Below are 19,395 nucleotides of genomic sequence, written 5' to 3' on the forward strand. Positions count from 1 at the left end.
AAACACATAATAAAGACTTTTATGAAATCTTAAAAGGAAAAATGACATTTTGAAATCTTTAGCTGTTAATAAAAATTAATGCTTTTAAAAAAAAGTTATTCATGTAAGAAAATCCTCCCTCCAATTACTCTTATTTTCGTTTTCCTTTTTCGCTATTCTCACCTATTTACGCTTCCAGACGAACCTTTAGATAATTTTGTCAAGTTCCAAAAGCCATTCTTTGGGAATTTTGGTTGGAATGGGGTTAAACCAATAAATTTAACTGGGAAACAATTTATTTATTTGTAATCCTCTTTCTTCCCTTTCCATTCACTCAACTCTTTTGTATCTCTTAATTATGTTTTATGGTTTTCTTCATAATAAATCCATAAATTTCTTGTTCTGTGCTATTTTATGTCCCTTTTGCTATTATGAATAAAATATTTTTCACCTGTTTGTATTACTTTTTTAATTGGTTGTTGGTGATATAAAGAAAAGCCTTTGGGGGCTTCCCTGGTGGCGCAGTGGTTGAGAGTCAGCCTGCCGATGCAGGGCACACGGGTTCGTACCCCGGTCCGGGAAGATCCCACGTGCCGCGGAGTGGCTGGGCTCGTGAGCAATGGCTGCTGAGCCTGCGCGTCTGGAGCCTGTGCTCTGAAACGGGAGAGGCCACACAGTGAGAGGCCTGCGTACGGCCAAAAAAAAAAAAAAAAAAAAAAAGCCATTGACATTTGTTTATATTATACAGAATCTTCTTATTGATTTTAAAAGTTTTCAATTAACCCACTAATGTGTTATATGTAAAATCCCATGGGATAATAATCATAATTTCATCACCTTTTAAAAATTGATACTTGTTATTTGTTTCACATATTATGCATTGACCTGAATGTCTAAAACAACATTGAATAGCTACAATAACCAGCATCCTTTCTTGAATATCATCTTTAGTCATGATGCTGACTATTTAAGATAAATATGTAAAAACCATATCTCCCTTTTCCTAATTTTTATACTTTTATACAAGGAATGGGTGTATAATTTTATCGAATTCCTTTTGAGTATTCTCATTCTCTATTAGGAGACAGTTCTTGAATTTTTCAGCTACTGTTATTATTTTCTAATTATTGCATGCTTTTTTCCATTTTAAAGGTTTGTGTAATTGCTTTATTTCTAAATTCTTGAAAAATATTTAGTTAATGTATTTTCTTTTTTTTTTAAAGAAAGTATTTAAGGCTATGGATTTGACTGGGTACAGTTTTAGCTACCAAAATTAATCAACAATCACTACCAGCAGGTGATCAGTGATATCAGGAACAATTTTTAACCTAACACAAAAGAAAGTGTCTAAAGTACTGGCCCCCTTTGTATGGAGTTTATACTCTTAGAGTAGAGATCACAGAATGTGAAGTTATTAAAAGTCATCAACATCTTATCCAAGGTTAGTTCTTAGTGACCTATTGTAGCTGTATATGACTGTTTAAATTTTTATGAAAAAGGAAGCACATTAAAGGTTTGAAATTGCTATGGTCCTGAAGGCTTTTAACAAATAGTTGAATTTACATGTAACCTAACTATGGGGTCTTTATAAAAGAGTAATTGATATAATACCAAAAGAGGGGTAAAATATGAGATTATAAAATATAAATGTGTAGAGGTGGGAGTAAAGGCAAAGCTAGGCTCATAATTTTAGATTTATTGCAGGTACACCAAAGCTAAATAAGTAACGTAAATTGTTCATATGAAGTATCTCTCAAATGAGAACCAGTGGTTAAATATGGTAAAATTTATTATATGGTTGTAGAATTCATACAACCTAAATTCCTTATAGCATTTAGCACTTACACAGTTTTGTGGAATTCACAATACGGTTATCAGTGAGAAAGAATCACTGCATTAGTGAAAATGACTTCTTTATGAAAGTTTTTTACATATAAATCAGACCTATTACAGAGCACCTGACAGAAATGCAAAGATGTAATTTCTAAATTCAGGAAAGTTGCACAAAATGGAAAACACTTAACAATATTAAGTAATTTGACATGCTTTACACAAAACGTCAAAAACAATTTTAAATATTTTAAATTTGGAACATGTTCTACCATATGATTAAAGAGCTTACTTAAACACACACATACACACACACAAAGGATGGAATTCATTGTCAGGGTGTTAGCTGACACATTCATGCTGCTTTCAGAAATCTAAACCCTATAAATTCAAATAAAAGACATAAGAATTATTTCATTTCAGTTTCAAACAACAAGCAGTGCCAATTAAATTAAAAATTGACAAGAGCTTGCAGTGGTTAGTAGCTTTTTTTTCTTTTTAATATAAGCCATAGAGTAAATGCATGAGTAAATATCTTGAGTATCCCACACACTTTAATGTTGAAGTCATATTATAAATCTCTGACTTCCTGTTACTAAGTGTACTCATTTTCTGTTGCCTCTTACTCTTGACAGATCTTGGTCTCAACAATAAATTCGTTGGGGAAGTGTCTAATCTTCCAGCACTTATCAATGGCACGTTTGTTGAAACCTGTGAGGAAATGCACAATAAAAGTGGCTTTTTCATCTTTGTGTAAATAAAAATATATCTAGATTTGCTCTCTACTTTTCCCATACCCCACCCATACTCTCCTTCACTGTCTCAACAACACAGGGTGAAGGAAGAAATAAATTGCCTACCCAGCAAGAGGTCTCTTCTGCGAAGGCGGAAGGACTTGCGGTTGTTGCAAAGTTGATAAATAAATATACCAAGGTTACTAACATCACGAATCTCCTCCACAGCAACCAGGTCTTCACGAACCACGTAAGTGTGAGGCAGGTATTTGCCACTCTAAAAAATTTTTTTAAAAGATTGAAAGAGAAATTCTTAAAAATGCTATTTAATTTCTCACCTATAGCAGATATACTTTTTAAATAGAGTTTATTTTTAGAGCAGTTTAGGTTCACAGAATATTTTTTATTTGAAAATTATTTTAGTGAAATGGAATGTTTTGGCTCAAATAATTAATTTTAAAATGAGGAAGCAATTATTTGTAATTGCTTATATAAAAAGTTGACATCCAAAATACATACTGCCAGTTTTCCAAAGAGCTCCACTAGATTCTTTGGAGGCATAACAATGGAGGTATTGAGGGGCATCAGATAGCAGTTCCCCAGCAGCAAATCCAGGTAAGCAGTCATGCCCTGTTGGGGAGGGGGAAAATGTTAGGCATGATTCAGAGAGTATCAATGCTGCAGATTTTCCAATGACCATTAGAACAAGCAGTTACAACCTTTCAAAATCAACTAATGTATACTCAGTAGCAAAAGAATGAAAAAGGCTTTGCTGCAAAAAGTTGTATATTTATGAACAAATTTAATACCAATAAACTTACAAAAAAAAGAAAATTCAGAAATACCTATAAGAATGAGAAACCCACCTTTTCAAAGTCGTGAATAATTGCTGCAGGGTCACTATGAGAGAAACTGGGGACAGGCACATCAATAATTGCGATGTTGTCATCCTCACGAATGTCAGCCTCTTCCGTCACAGGCAGGAAGTAGGGCTCTCCTCCTTGGAGGGAATTTGAAGGGTCCTCAGAATCAAAGAAGCACATCTCTCCACGGTAGATGGTACTCTAAAAGACAAAAAGGGAAAATCAAAACTTTCTAATACTCACTCCCGTGACATTTGAATAATTTCTCAAACTCATATCAGTTCGTTGTCCTGTTTATCAAGCTGAGGATTATTGATTACAGTTATCACCATAAAGACAAATCAATTTTATACCAAAAGGTAATTTGAAAACTTTCCCTAAATCTTCATTTATCTGGGGACCATGACAGAATTATTTGTTTTCGCTAAATGTATAGCAATTAGTAATCCAAAATATAATAACTTTCATTAATATTACCTTGGGCATGAAGTACTTGTAAATGCAGGCTCCACCAACAATAAGTCCTGCCAAGATGAATGAAAGGCCTAAGAGAGTAAGCATACATCTCCCAGAGGAGCCCTCTTTTTCCTTGGCGGCAACTCGGAGTTCCTATTTATTAAAAAGCAAGATCAAAAACAAAAAAAAAACAGATTGTGCTTTTAGACACATAGTTGCTTTTGTGTACAATTTATCACCCTTGAAACCTAAGATGTTTTAAAAAGATGTTAATTCACCCTAGCCTAAAATCATTTCAAGACACTTTCTGATGTTTAATAGATGTGAAATTCTCCAATTTATAACAACCTTTTTCTGGCATTTCCAAACCCAAATATAGATATAAAGTTATTTCAAAGTATACAGTTCTAAAATCAGCTGAAAATAACCATTCATTTATGCAATAAGTTATCCTCTTTAAATAAATGGAAGCCATTACTTTTTGGACTTGTACAGTGATATAATCACTAACTTTCTGGAATACAACTGTTTCTTTAGTATTTTTTGTACATCAACTAGTTTGCCAAATTAGAGGTGAATTAATACCCTTTGGTTTATTAACTGATTTTCAAAAAGCTGTTTTTTGAAAATTAACTTTTATAGGAAGGAATTCTATAAAGTAGGTATATACCGTTTCCCCCTATTTTAGAAATTAAAATATTGAAGATGAGATCTATTTCATAATATTCCTAAGTTTAATGAGAAATTAGGCTTCCTAATATCACCCAATATTCTATGGCTGTGTATTGCTTGAATGAAATAACGTTTTCTAAGTTCTGGGCAAAACAGTAGATTTAAAGTACAGTCATAGCTAGGCACAAAGCTTTGAGTGTAACAGTGACTGTAAAATTCTGTTAAATCCATAATTTGTTTAGTAATTGGAACAAGGGACTCCAAAACAAACAAGTAACCAATTAGCTCTGTACTCTTCTCAGGGCAGTGGACCAAGGGGCCCTCCAATCTCATTCTTTTATGTCACAATATGCCCTAAGCAGCAGTATTACTGAAGGGTATAATGAATGAAGTCAGCAAATCTATTCTCTTATAATCAGAGGGTAAATCATTCAGACTGGTATGTAAATAGAATTGCTTTAAGTCTTTCTGGCCATTAGCTCTTTTCCATAACTACTTAATGAGAATTAAACTTTAATTAATTTGGTGAAAGCAAATACATAGATTCTAAGGAGAGGCAATCATCTCATAAATGGCTTCAAAAATGATTTCTCTTTAAAATTCAAAGAAATTTGGTATTCAAATTTTCTTAGCTACGTTTACTTAAGTTCAAACCCTCCACTAATACTCTATAAGCCTTGAAGGTTTTCCTTGTCCCAATAATTTTCAGAAATTTAAAATAATTTTTATTTAAAAAATAACCTAAGATTAACACTACAAAGCCTATAAATTATGATTGTGAATCCCTGTAATCTAGAGCTAAGGGCTTAGAAATTATACTTTGGATGATTAAATTGAGGTCCAGAAAAATGAAGTGACTTTCCTAAAAGTCACAAAAATGACTTAGTTCGAAATTCTCAAAGGAATTAATTAATTTATTTTTTCTTGTCATTGAGATACGACAAGAGCAATCTGCACTGCAATTTCATTTCTCCTTCCAATATTTCAGGGGGGTTATTATTAAGCAAGATCTAAGTATTAGAGTGTCAATTTCAAAATTTCCCACCATAGTAGGCAAGATATGGAAACAATCTAAGTGCCCATGGATGGATGATGGACTAGGAATAAGGATTTTTTTTTCATTTAAATTTGCCAAACTTCAGTGCGGTAGGGGCTGTCACTTACCACAGCTCATTTCCCTCTGAACTGTATTTTAAAGTCATTGTACACAACCTCTGACATACTATTTTGTTGTGTTCAATTTCTGATGAGCTGATCAATACATCACAGTACAATGTGCCAAGTATTATTAAATCAGTGTCTTATGGTGGCCAGGTCAGGATCCTGTCGTATGCTTATTTTTGTTTATTCCTCATAACACCTCAGGCCTGGTAGAAGTATTGCTTGCATATTAACTGAATTCAACAAGTCATGGAGTTTGTGGTGATGTGGGAAAATAAAGGATTATTGTGTGGCTATATTTAACTACTGGCATCTAATTAGAACTCCCCTAAAAAATCTGGCCATATTTCCCTTACAAAGTAAGTAGGACAATTACATATTTGACCTTCTACCATTTAATCAAAACCTCAACAATGCAAGGGGGTGTTTTTGAGTTCTGAAATGTGTCATACACAACAGCTAGTTTGATTGCTGGGTTAACTATTGAAAGTTTCCGTGATAAAAATTCTGCAAAAGCTCATTAGCTTTGCAAATTGTGTGCATAATCAGTTTTACTACATGGATTCTCATTTCACTCAGAGATCTTTTCAAATCTCCACTCTGAACACAAAAGTTTAAACTTTATAGAGAGAACAAGACAAGTTAGGGCAGATTTGCAAGCTCCAACAATGCACAGATTTTGTATAACAAGAAAAAAATACGATTGTGCCTTTTAACATTGAAATTTTACTGAGGAAAATGAGGAGTAGTTTACAGACACTGAAAACGTGTTAGATGTTTAAAGGAGATAGAAATTAGACTAAATGAACAATGGCTAACATTTTTTGGGGGAAAATTCCCCCAGTTCCTGGCAGTGCTAGAAGATTAAATTACAAGGTCAGACTTGCTTCAGATCTTTCTGTGGGGGAGGGTGGGCAGAGGGGATATCACTCAAAAAGGAAGTACTGTACTATAAAGAAAAACAAAAGAGAAAAACAAAACCCCTCAAAATTTCTTTTACGGAAGAGTGTTTTCTTTAGGAAATGTCACTCTGAAAACATACAAGGCTCTTGGAGTAAGAGGGCACAGTGAACATCTCAAAATCTAATTAAGACTAACTTCAGTTTTGACAGCTCCTTTACAGAATGCTTAACACCGCCTGTGACCAGGGAGAAACTGAAAATATACACGGGCGTGCACAGACACACACTTGCCCCAACCCATATCGCATCGAGTCAAAGCTGCCTTTTGCCCCCCGCCCCATCTCCACAAACACTCAGGGATCCTAGAAAGCCTTAAGATTCATAGAACTTCATACATGTCGAAAGGAAAGAAAGAAGAGTTAAATCTCGTGTCCTTGCTCACCCTGCTTGTCCTCTCCGCCCCTGTGGAAGATGTGTGTGCCCCTGGAGCTGACTGGGTGACATGCCTCTCTTTGATCTCTAGCTACCCACATGTTCCCCAGGAGAAGGTGACATCTGGTCCCAAGAGTTCTCCTCAAACTCCCTCCAACATCCCTCCGCGATGTACAACGTGAGCTGGGACCCACGGAACGTGGCGCGACGCACGGAGATGCTAAGGGACTTGGGGAACCGCAAGCGGAAGGTGGTGCGAATGGACAGAGTTGGGGTGACCGGGCAAACCCAACAGACAGCACAGAGAGCACCGCCGGAAACACAGGAACTCCGCAGCAGCTTTCATTTTGTCCTTTCCCACCTTTCCCCTTCCTTCCCCTCAAACCACCCCCACCCCCACCTTCCCGACCCTGGCAGGCAGTCAGGGGTGGAATGGGAATTGCTACCTTGCCGGTCAGGATCTGAGCTCGGACCGTACGGCTTACTAGGGCCTCCACGTCTTGCTGCGCCTCCTCTTTTTGCACCGCTGTGGGTGTGTTGAAGGCGATTTTCACCATGGTGAATCTTCGGGCTGCGCGGTAAGGCGCTGCTCGAATCAGTGTCCTGGGCTGCAGGTTGGAAGAGGAGAAGATCGCGCTAGCCCTAGCCGCACCTTCTTTCTCCTTGTCTGCTTTTACACTACTGCAAGCCCAGGTCTGGGTATACTTATGACGCAGTCACAAGCTGGGTGGGAGACCGTGGGCGGGCCCAAGCAGGGGCCGAGGGAGGAGAGGGAGGGTGTCTAAGTACTGGAATGGGGGTGGGAGTTGACAGTGGGAGGAGAGAAACTGGGTGGAGCCAGTGGACTGGGACTGAAAACTCCTCACCTGCACTCCAGGCGTGCTCCCACCTCGCTCTCTGCTCCCTCAGATAAGAGCAAGACAGGAAGGAAGCCTGCTGTGTCGTGTCTTTCTGCCTCTGTACAGGCCACAATAGCCCCTGTCCCTGATTCTATTTTCCCAAACTTGGACCTGGCCTCCCGCGGGGCAGGGAACTGTAACTTGGCACCAGTTCAAGCTTCCTCCTCTCTGCACCCAAAAGCACAGTTCCAGGACTTTTCTGTACATTTACAATAATACCTTCCTTTTAAAAACACTCAGAAGCACGTTTAGAATTACTTGGTTCATTCTCTCAACATATTTTTTCATTCCTTGACATCTCTTTGTTTCGTAATTTTAATTTCCTATCACAGAGCAATGCTAAATCAGAAATACAGGACACCTGCCTCTTCAAAGCCCATTTTGCAGGTAGGACATGAGACAGAGGAGTATGGAAAGCTCATAGAAAATCCCTGAAATATTTCAGATCTTTCACTCTCCGAGGCCAGGGAATCCAGACCAACGTCTCAGCCCAGAACTTGTTTCTTTTCAGCCACCAGCTGTGAAATCCACAGCGAGAAAAGCAGGGATGTGTGTGTACCTATGTGTTTAGGGAGGTGGAAGTGTGGTTGGAGATAGAAGATAGAAAATTTAGCCAGATGTTAACCCAGCTCTAGTGAAAAAACAAAAAACAATAATCTCAAAGGGGCTGAGTTAGAAACCATTTTTGGAACATGTACATGAGCAGCCAGTGTAATCATACCATTTCTTAAAAGTCAGTTCTCCCTGGTTGGTGACAATGATAGAGTACCTTTCCATATGAAATTCATGCTGTGGAGGTTGGTGACTAGGGGTAGTAGTGGTAAAGGGTTTATAAATAGTCCTGCTGCCAAAGACAGTAGAGGGGACTGTTTTGTGAAGATAATAACACTTACCCCAAAAATCTGGCTTGTGCTAGAGAATCCCTCGTCTACTCATGTACTTATTAAAATGACTTGAATATGTTGAGAGTCACCACCCCTCTATCCTAGAAATTCCAGGTTGTAGTTTTTCCCACCGAGGTTTCCTTGGCTCTGAAGTGCATAGCTGTGGCAACTTTGTGAAAACAGCCTTCATTTTCTTGGATAAGCTGCAGATGGGAAGGAAGATGGAAGGGAACAGTGGGGAGCCTGTGCCTTATACAGGGCCAGATGTATGAGTTTGCTTAGAAACATTGGTGTTGTATGTTCTTTTACTTATTTTTTGCTCAAGTGTGGCCATTATAATTTAACATTTATGAGGTAACCTTTAGTGTAGACTGAGGAAATCTCAACTTCCTAAGATGTTTCTCTTTACAGTTACTTTATGTTTGCCATCACCTTTGTGATAATTCAGCCTAGAGTCTGTGCTAGTCTGGCCCTGTGATCCATAACACACAGATGGTTGAACCAATGGTTGCTCTGACACATCTACCTACCAAGTGCAACGTGCTGGATGGAATAGTAATGTATTATTTTAGTGTATCTTTCCTGAAATGTGGTCACACAGAAGGGGCAAAGATTATTTCTATTTTTCAAATGAATAGACCCAAACTCTCATAACAACCAATGGAGTATATGATTAATTGCTAGGTTTGTGACATTGAGCAAGTCACCTCATCTCCTTGGGCCTCACTTTCTCCTCAGTAGAATGGTAAAATATTTTCATGCTGCTGCTGTGAGGATCATTTAGGATAATGCAGGAGGAAACACATTTTAAATTATGAAAAGGATAGAAGAGTGAAGTGGTTGGTTATGCTACAATTCTTATTTTAGTATGTAACATAGCCAGGTTTCAAGGTTATAAAGATAATCTATTTTTTTTTTATCCTTCAACTATTCTTTAACTTCTAGAGCTGCTTAAGACCCCACAGTCTCTGAATATAGAACATCTTGGAAAAGGTCAGACTTCTAAGAATAGTCACATAAATTAGCATTTAACTTCTCTGTTGAATTTTTAAAGCTTTGGCCATCTTCTGTTTCTTAATGCCATGCTGTATTTTAGGAATGTCACCCATACATCTCTAAGGGCCTTTGCTGATGTTGGACATATGTGCTATAGGCGTGGTCTCAAGTTAACAGATATTGCTGTTATCCTTTCAATATAAATATGTAATGCTTGTGTTAGAATCATAGAATAGCAATAACGCCCATCGTTAGTGCCCATTTATGAAAGGCAAATATTTCCTGCATGTTTTTTTTTTTTAATTTCAAAATGTAACCTGCTACTTGCTCATTGGGCTGCAACCAGTATAGTGAACATATTTCCATCTAATAAAAAATGGTTCTCATTAATTAATCTTTTTCTTGTACTTGCTCCTTCCCAGCAGCAACTTCTTGTTTCTCAGAATCAATTTCTCTCACTTTCTTGTCTTTGGAACTGTGGGGATCTGGCTGCCATACCAATTCCAGTTAAAGTTTTTGTTGTTGTTGTTTTTCTCTATTTTTTAATTGAAGTATAGTTGATTTACAGTGTTATGTTAATTTATGCTGTACTTCAAAGTGACTCATTTATACACATATATACATTCTTTTTTAATATTCTTTTCCATTATGGTTTATCCCAGGAGGTTGGATATAGTTCCCTGTGCTATACAGTAGGACCTTGTTGTTTATCTATTCTAAATGTAATAGTTTGCATCTACTAACCCTAAACTCGCAGTCCATCCCTCTCCCTCCCTCCTCCCCAAATGTCAATGGGCTGAATGCTCCAATCAAAAGACATAGAGAGGGCTTCCCTGGTGGCGCAGTGGTTGAGAGTCCGCCTGCCGATGCAGGGGACACAGGTTCGTGCCCCAGTCTGGGAAGATCCCACATATCGTGGAGCGGCTGGGCCCGTGAGCCATGGCCGCTGAGCCTGCGCATCCGGAGCCTGTGCTCTGCAATGGGAGAGACCACAGCAGTGAGAGGCCCGCGTACTACAAAAAAAAAAAAAAAAAAAAAGACATAGAGAGTCAGACTGGATAAAAAAAACAAGAGCCTACAATATGCTGCCTACAAGAGACCCACCTTAGGGCAAAGGACACACATAGATTGTAAAGTGAGGGGATGGAAAAAGATATTTCATGCAAACGGAAAAGAGAAGGAAGTGAGAGTGGCAATACTCGTATCAGACAAAGTAGACTTTAAAACAAAGGTCATAAAGAAAAATAAAGAAGGTCACTATATAATGGTAAAAGGATCAATATAAGAAGAGGATTTTACAGTCATCAATATATATGCACCTAATACAAGAGTACCCAAATACATAAAACAAATACTACCAGCTAATGTTGCTAATCTTGTCAGAATCCACACCATTTAAGTCTATAAATGAATTCCTTATTCTCACATGCCAAATGATGACTAAATTATCACAACTTGAGCTAAATGGAATACGGCAAACAATTGAATGCCAAGCAACATTGTCAACTCTCTTTGAATGACCCAAAATTCAACCGCACAAAAATAAGGCTACTGGTGGCATCTGTGATACCATTTAATTTATTAACTCATTTATTTGTTCATCAAATATTTACCAAGGGTCTACTGCCTTCTGCTGTAATCAGCCATGGGAATACAGTGGTGACTAAGCAGATACAACTTTGCCCTTGTAAATCATGTCACTACGGCACACATGGCAGTACCATTTGTTATGAGCTCTCTAGTTTTTGTAGCGGAAATGTTGGTCCCATGCTGTAGAGTGGGATATAGCAATTCTACAATCCAGCAGAGCACTTGCATCCACAGCTAGTGCTACCAAGAAAGCTTAAATTCCAAGCTCTACTGCAATGGCTTCACACCCAGCATTCTATTTAGTAAAATTAATATGACAACAAGATGTATTGGGAAACAAGTTAGGAGGCACTCCCACAGTCTATGTGAGAGGAGGTGGAATACGTTGATGACTGCAATATTGAAAATAAAGGGACAACTTCCATAGATGTTTAGGAGCCATATTTTACAAAGCCTAGTGCTGGAATAAATCATATGAGGGAGAAAAAATAATTCTGTTCTGGATGATTGGGAATCCAAGATTTGGAAAATGGTGGTGCCATTGGTAACAATACCAAACATTTGTGGAACACATCAAATGCTAGATTTCTGTGCTAAGCACATTCAATTGATTGTGTTATTTAATCTTTACCACAGTACTGTGAAGTATTATTACATTCACCACTTCATTGATGAAGAAACTGAATTTCCAGAAGTTAGATGACTTGCCCAAGGTCAAATTCTAACTCAGGTGGTCTGATTCCAGTGTTTATACTCAACCTTATATTGTCCTGCTGCCACTAAAATAAATGAGAAAATCAACAAGGGAGCTGGCTTGAAAGCAGAGAGAATAATTAGCATAATCTCTATGGAAATGAAGCATGAATCCCCTGCCCATACTGCAAGCAGAGATTCCTACCTAAGATTTTGTTCAGGACTAAAAACATTTGAAACACTTGTGCAACTTTGCTGGCCATGGGTACATGGATATACTCTACTCATTTTAAAGAATATTTCTCCTGAGTTGTGCAGTTGCTTTTGTCAGCAGAGAAACAACTACAGGGGAAGCTGGTCAGCCATCTGCTTCTGGATATAATTCCAGGAGTTTGGTTTAAGTCTTTAAAGAGCCGCTCAATTTCTAGGTACACAATTTCCCTGCAAGCTCAGCTTGGGGAGCATAGCTAGGGCTCCACACAAAAAGTAACATAGACACTCACTTTCTGGAGTAGACTCTTGTTTCTTGACTCCATTTAAGGTTTCTTTGTAGGCTAGTAAGTTATGATAATGGGAAAATGCAATGTTTTCTTACACATAAGAAATAAATTTCATCATCTTTTCACAATGATTTAGTCATATCTTTGGGGTTAAGAGGAAATTGTGGTCCATCCCTTATTTATAAAAGTCACTTTTCTTCTCATTTAAGGCAACTGAAAAATCTAGTGAAAATAACTGATTTTCAATGCACCTTCTCTTAATTGTGTAAAAATTCTTATCTCATTGCAGACTACCTGGGAAATTTTTAAAATAGAGTTATGAATCAATATCTGAACATGCCTTATGTGATAAACCTTTACATGAGTTCCAGTCCTGAATACTACAAGAGAGAAATTAAAGTTTAGCCCTAGGAATGCTTGTAAGAATATCTAGTTGGTTCAGTTGTTCCATAATATATTACTGAGTGATACTAAAATGTCTTTGTGGCTTTAGAGTTAGTTATGTTCTTATTCAATGAAAGCACAATCATTTGTATTTTTATTAATGATTGTTAAAACAGATACTATTTTTACTTTCATGTTTAGTTTTCTTGGTGGGTCAACATATTCTGTTCCTAGTTTATTCTTAAAGAACACAAAATCCCAAGTGGTTTTATAACAGATTTCACCTTGATTGTTCTTGAAATGTAACTTTGTTTTTCACTTCACTAATTTTTAGATAACCTCAATGTATTCATATTCCAAAGCCTTTAATTATTCTAAAGTATGATGGCATCTTGTTAATAATGAGGTCGCAACAACAAAGGAATGCTCCAAATTAGATTCTCTTCAGGTCAATGGCACAGTCAGTCCTAACAAATTAAGTCAGATCATGATTGGAAAATCTGGTTGACAATATCCTAACCCAAACTCAAGGTCCACAAAAAGTGCTGCTTACACTTTAGTGTGGTTGCCATGTTTCTGTACTAGTGAAAAAGGGAAGTCTTGCATAAAGGAGGAATGTAGTGTATGACACATCAATTATACTTCTGACTTTCAAGTTAGGGGAATTATCTTCTCAGAATTTTTGTTTGTTTGTTTTAGAAACTGAAATTTGTAATTGCCTCTACCACATTGAGAAGAATCCTACATAAAAATATTGTCCACACAGCCTCGGAAGGAGGAGGTCTAGTCTCCTATGTTCTGTTTGTGTTGTAATTAACTCAGAACAACTGGCTTCTTTACTCATATTTGGTATTGGAATTTTAAATTTAAAAGATTCTACTAAATGAGGCAAAATAGAATACTGGCATTTATAAATAGAAATAGATAATTATACAAATGCTAACATTTATTATGAATAAGGAGAATGTTTTCTTTCATCCACTGTGATCTTACCCCTTGACCTTTAAGCTTTAAGACCTTTTATTTACAGGAACGTGAAATGCTTAATTCTCCACTTCTCTAAACCTTGCAAGGTAGCTAAAGGGTATCCCATCCTGGAATACTCTTACTCAGTCTTTTCAGCTCCTTTTTGGGTTGAAACTTTTAGTCGAGTGGCATTGGTATCTTATTTGCTGTTTTATTTATGAAGATCTTGAGAAAAAATCAGTTCTCAATCAATGCCAAGAATTGTTATTGAACAACAATGAGGCATGCACAGAAAAGAAAATTCATGTATATTTAGAAGCAACCCAGGAATGAATTCACGCAGGAGGCAAGTATATCCTATGGGATTGTGAACCTGGATGAGTAAGTGATAACTAACAAGAACATCCAACAAATACTATGATGAATGTGCTGAGACTGTGACCAGAATATGATTCTGTCACCAAAAAAGCAAATTCTTCAAAGACAACTCTGCAAGAAAAACATTTGAACTCCAAATCTGCATCCAAATGCAGGTAGAAATCTCTCCCCAGCAATTCAAAGTAAAGGTAATTATAATTGTTTATATAGGAAATTCAAAGAAGCCAAAAATGTCTCCCAACAAATCAACTAAGCACATAATGTTTTCTCTCTCTCTCTCTCTCTCTCTCTCTGTGTGTGCATGTGTGTTTTAATGAACATATTCTCTTGAGACTACTTTCTCTGAATCACACTACCATCTTACGCATCCAAAGAAGTTTTACCTGGAACCCTCCACAGCACATCTATATACGTTGTGTATTGGTGGTATACAGCAAATGATAGTAAAGTTCTTCCCATCACACACTGTACCTTACACTAGAACAGTATTAACATTGCTCTTATTTCTTAGTCCTTACTAGTATCTTTATTTTTTTTGTTTTCTATGTGTCAGTGGGGTTTGTACTTCTGGATTGCCTGCCTGGTGGAAGAAGGGCAGAACTATTTATAAGGGACAAATCAAGTTCCTGTGCTTCTGCAGTAACTGGCAGTGATTCAGAGACTCACTTTTGCTAAGAAAGAATAAAATGTTTGTATGTCATACTATTACAAATAATGTTTTGTTCTATAGTCAATTCCATATGTATCTATTTTTCACCTCAATCAGCCTCTAACTCACCTTTGAATAGTTGACAGTGTTTAGTCCTTTGACTGTTACAAAGAGGAGGCTAAATAAAATTGTTGAATTGACCTGGATCTGAGGTTCATAGGCAAGCAGTAAAATTGTAAACATCATCCAGCAAAGTAGATGGGGCCAGCTCTGCCTCTGTACATATATACCCCTTAGGATTACTACATGGACTTTTCTACTTCGGAGATGGCTCCAGTTGATGCTCAAGTGATTCCACCTGTATATATGTATTTTTAAAACTTTATGAGACAATGTATGATGTATAGTGCACCTTGCCTTAGAACCATGTAGCACCCTTAGGAAGTCTTACACAAAATCATCTTCCTGGGGATAAGTACACAGCAGAAATCTGTTCACTCATTAAGTCTCACTTCCTCCGTGGTGCTTTCCTGGAGCACAGTTCTTCTCACAGTCTTTGACCTCCACCAACACTAACTTTGTATAAACTCTTTCTCCTGTTTTCTTCTGCCACAGTATGTGACTGTGTTTCATCTCCCTAACTATACTATGTTTCTAAAGGGGAGGGGCTGGGTCCCCTGTTTTGTATCTCCACAGTATCCAGCGTGAGTCTGACCAAATACCTAGTCAGTTTCCAAACCAGACTTACTGATTACATTAGTTGTTGATAATTGTTTCTCTTTGAGAAGAAAGAGGGAGAAAGTAGGTGGAAAATTAAGGGAGCTTTATACTTCCTATACTGTCTCATACTTTCAATTTACCAATTAACAGATCTACAGTGATCTACTTTTCTGTGCCCAACTCTGTGCTGTGTAGAAAATACAGAAATATAAAGAATGCTATCATCTATAAAGACCTTTAAATTCTTGTGCAATGAAAAAGTAATAAATTTCTTGTGTATAGAATGACATTAGTTTTACATCCCTTTTTTTCATTTGCCCCTACAAAAAGAGCTATATTCATCATGGCAGAGTTTATCTGCCTCCCCTCCCACCGTTTTTTTTTTTTTTTTAAACAACAAATAAAGTTGCTTGGAGAACGGGAATGATTTTGGTAGACCAAATGGATTTGCTATTATATCCTTACTCCTGCACTGAATTGAGACCCAGGCAGGTCTACTCCACAGGGCACACCTGTCCCAGAGAAGACAGAATATACTCTACCTCTAGTTCTAAGATATCAAGAAGGAAGAAACGTACCCCTCCTCTTTGATTCACCAGTAGAGGAGTCACTGCTCCCATGGGAAGGAGGAAATGGGGGTGAGTGTGGGCGAAAAACTGAGTTCTTTTCTAGGGAATTCTGCCTCTCCACATGGAAGCGGGGGCGCTGGTAAATAAATGTTGGTCCCTAACACCTATCTCATTAAGTTGCTTTTAAAATTTTATCTCATGTTATAATTTTTATTAAGATATAACTGGCATACAACATTATATTTGTTTCAGGTGTACAACATAATAAGTCAATATTTTTATATATTGTAAAATGATCACAAAGTCTAGTTAACATCCATCACCATATATTGTTACAGAATTATTTATTTATTTATTTAGGCTGCTCCAGGCCTTAGTTGTGGCATGTAGGATCTTCATTGTAGCATGCAGACTTCTTACTTGTGGCATGCGGACTTCTTAGTTGCGGCAGGTGGACATCTTTGTTGTGGCATATGAACTCTTAGTTGCAGCATGCATGTGGAATCTAGTTCCTGGACCAGGGACCGAACCTGGGACTCCTGCATTGGGAACACAGAGTCCTACTCACTGGACTACCAGGGAAGTCCCTGTACCAGCCCATTTTTTAAAGTATTGTTTACTTGACTTATTTTATAAAAGCCTTTAACAATGTGAACTTTTGATCAAGTCTTTGTTTTGTTTTGTTTTTGAAAGAAGAGCTAGTGCTTTACTAATAACAACTAGAATAAAACCACAAAGTGCTCAATTTGGCTTTAAATTCAGAAGATATCAAGTTTTGTTTCTAAAAGTGGCAACATTTTAAATATCTAGAGATAGAACTGGTAACATCTGCTCATGTTTAATTTCATAACCCAGAAAATATAATTTTGCTCTTTTTTGTGACTCAAATTAATTTGCCTAATGTGGAATCTCCTCCCTCAACTCTAAGACAAGTGGGAAAACAGGTCGAGTGACAAGGTATAGGGTGGGGACAAAATCCCCTAAGGACTCAGAATGCTTTTTTTTTACAGCTTGGCATAAGAGCATTTCTACCCAAAATAGGTGGTATGAAGGCTGAGACAGACTTTTTTAGTAGAGATTTAACTACATTAATATGACAATAAGATCTTCATATAAGTTGAATAACTTAATTTGGAAGTGAATGGCTGAGGTCTGCTAGTAGGAGTGCAGATGATACAGAGAGCCCAGATTTAAGGGTTTCTTCTGTAAACAGATACTATCCTTTTAGTATAAATTCTATGACTGTGTATACAGGCCAATATTCAACTGGTAACAAGATTATGGGTTGACTGATAGATTACTTTTGTGATATTTTACTTATTAATTGGAAGAAAAGCACCTTGTATTATTTTCAGAATCTTCTCTTGGATGGACAAACTTGCTGGAGTAGGACAGTGGATTTAGGAAGATTCCAAAGTAGACAGTGGGAGTCAGAACATGTAGTAGAAATTAGAGGTCAACATCAGAGAAGTCTGGGAGCCTGGGAGCAGTTCATAAAGACTAGCTACTTGTGTAACTTATGTTTGTTCAATCTGCACTAGGTTATTAAATAACAGGCCTTGGTCTCTTAGTTTTCATGTGCTGCACTTTCCATTATGTCATAAGTTAATACCCCCAAATATGAAGAACTAGAGTATTGACAGGGATGGATGAATGAAAGAGGCCCAATTCTGGGATGTAAGGGTTATAAGAACTGGGGAACAAGATCAGAACATGGCTAACAGCAAGCTTGCCTTGATGCTATTTCACTAGATTCCAGTTACTAAATTGATCTTTAAAAAACTTCAGAGAATTAACTGGAACCTCCTGGTAGACGATTGTTTAACAGAAGGAACTAAGAAACTTTTCACTCTATTAAGTTTTGTCCCATTAAAACATAACATCCTTGTTTTTCTTTTGACCTTGAATCCTCTGTGTCAAATACAAAAATAAACTGATCTCCTTTGCTTTGTGACTCATTTAGGAAAAAATACTTTTATCAGAAAGTTAGTGGATTATCCCCTGTATATATATTTACCATTAGACAGACCCTCCCACCCTTCCCTACACCCAACCTAGCAAATCCTGATTATTCACTGCCATTCATTAGAAAATTAGTCATGTCTGTTAGGGAAAAACCGTTGGCCTCAGGGCATAATGAAATCCCAGTTTCCCCTTCTTCCTCTTTCTCTCTCAAGGCATGTCCTAAGGAAGAACCATCATGTGCTCCCCTTTTCTTTCCAGGCTTGCTTCTCCTTGGCTTTTTTCCCCCTCCACACACTGACTTCCTGGGGAGTGCATAGAGTAGGCTTTCTTCATGTATACACAAGCCTTATTTAAATCACGGAGGGCCCTAACAGGACTTCAGGCCTACTTCCCAGTCCCCATTTGCATTTTAAGCAACTTTGGTAGTTGTGATGAGGACTTCTCCATCAGAACTACAGGCTTCTATATTTGCTTGTGTGACTTATGCTTGATGTTTGTTCTCTCTGAACATAGATTGGCATGTTGAGTGACAGACCTGGGCCCTCTAGTCTTTATAGGCTGCTCTTTCCATTATGACAAGAGTCAGCAGAGCTAAACCTGCTTACAATTTTATGACCCTAAACCTGTAAAGAGTATGTTTGCTTAGCAATGAGGAATTTTCAGTTTTCCAGTATGTACTTTCTTTTAGAAAATCTGCGAGCCTATGCTTCTTTACCATCCTTCTGCTCCTTACTGGATGCCTGATATTCACCAATATAATCTTTTTTAAAGGGGTGTATTTTGGGGATAGAAGAAACAGATTTGGATTGAAAACTATAATCAGAAGTTCCATAGGCTCCCAACTGCAAAAAAGAAGAACCCAAACCCCAAATTGAATGTCCTGACATGACTAAATGTCTACATAAAAATAAGATTATTGTTACAAATATACACTCACTAGGGCCCTCAGGAAAGGCACTACCACAATAACCATGTTTGAAGGATTTGTTCTTTCAAAAACAAGCAGAAAAATAATGAGACTTCATATAATTATAAAATATCAGATCTGGAAATGACCTTACAAACTTGGTTCAACTTCCTCTCTGGCTACCCAGTGAAGAGGTGTCTTGCCCAAAGTTCGTAGTCAGCAAAAGAGGGGAACTGGTAGTCCGTGTTTCCTCAGCTCTTTCTCTT

The 19,395-nt window shown here is 37.4% G+C and overlaps 1 protein-coding gene across 1 annotated transcript; it reads right to left on the reverse strand.

Moving 5' to 3' along the window:
- Window positions 1–1,747: 1,747 nt before the first annotated feature.
- ITM2A (integral membrane protein 2A) lies at window positions 1,748–7,809 on the reverse strand. The gene is made up of 6 exons (XM_027095614.1): window positions 7,476–7,809; window positions 3,884–4,015; window positions 3,410–3,607; window positions 3,063–3,173; window positions 2,670–2,820; window positions 1,748–2,520 (listed from the first exon to the last, which is right to left on the reverse strand). The coding sequence occupies exons 1-6, from the start codon at window positions 7,584–7,586 to the stop codon at window positions 2,432–2,434; spliced, it is 792 nt and encodes a 263-aa protein (XP_026951415.1). The 5' UTR covers window positions 7,587–7,809; the 3' UTR covers window positions 1,748–2,431.
- Window positions 7,810–19,395: the final 11,586 nt, after the last annotated feature.

This window comes from Aethalodelphis obliquidens, unplaced genomic scaffold (genome assembly GCF_003676395.1).
Source record: "Aethalodelphis obliquidens isolate GAN/ISIS:26980383/991018 unplaced genomic scaffold, ASM367639v1 scaffold92, whole genome shotgun sequence".
Taxonomy (NCBI): domain Eukaryota; kingdom Metazoa; phylum Chordata; class Mammalia; order Artiodactyla; family Delphinidae; genus Aethalodelphis; species Aethalodelphis obliquidens.

Coding starts and splice junctions, on each gene's coding strand:
- ITM2A (XM_027095614.1), bottom strand. CDS start 7,586: ATGGTGAAAATCGCCTTCAACACACCCACAGCGGTGCAAAAAGAGGAG. Junction 3,174..3,409: donor TTATTCACGACTTTGAAAAG/GTGGGTTTCTCA, acceptor CCTCCCCAACAG/GGCATGACTGCTTACCTGGA. Junction 2,521..2,669: donor CAGAAGAGACCTCTTGCTGG/GTAGGCAATTTA, acceptor ATTTCCTCACAG/GTTTCAACAAACGTGCCATT.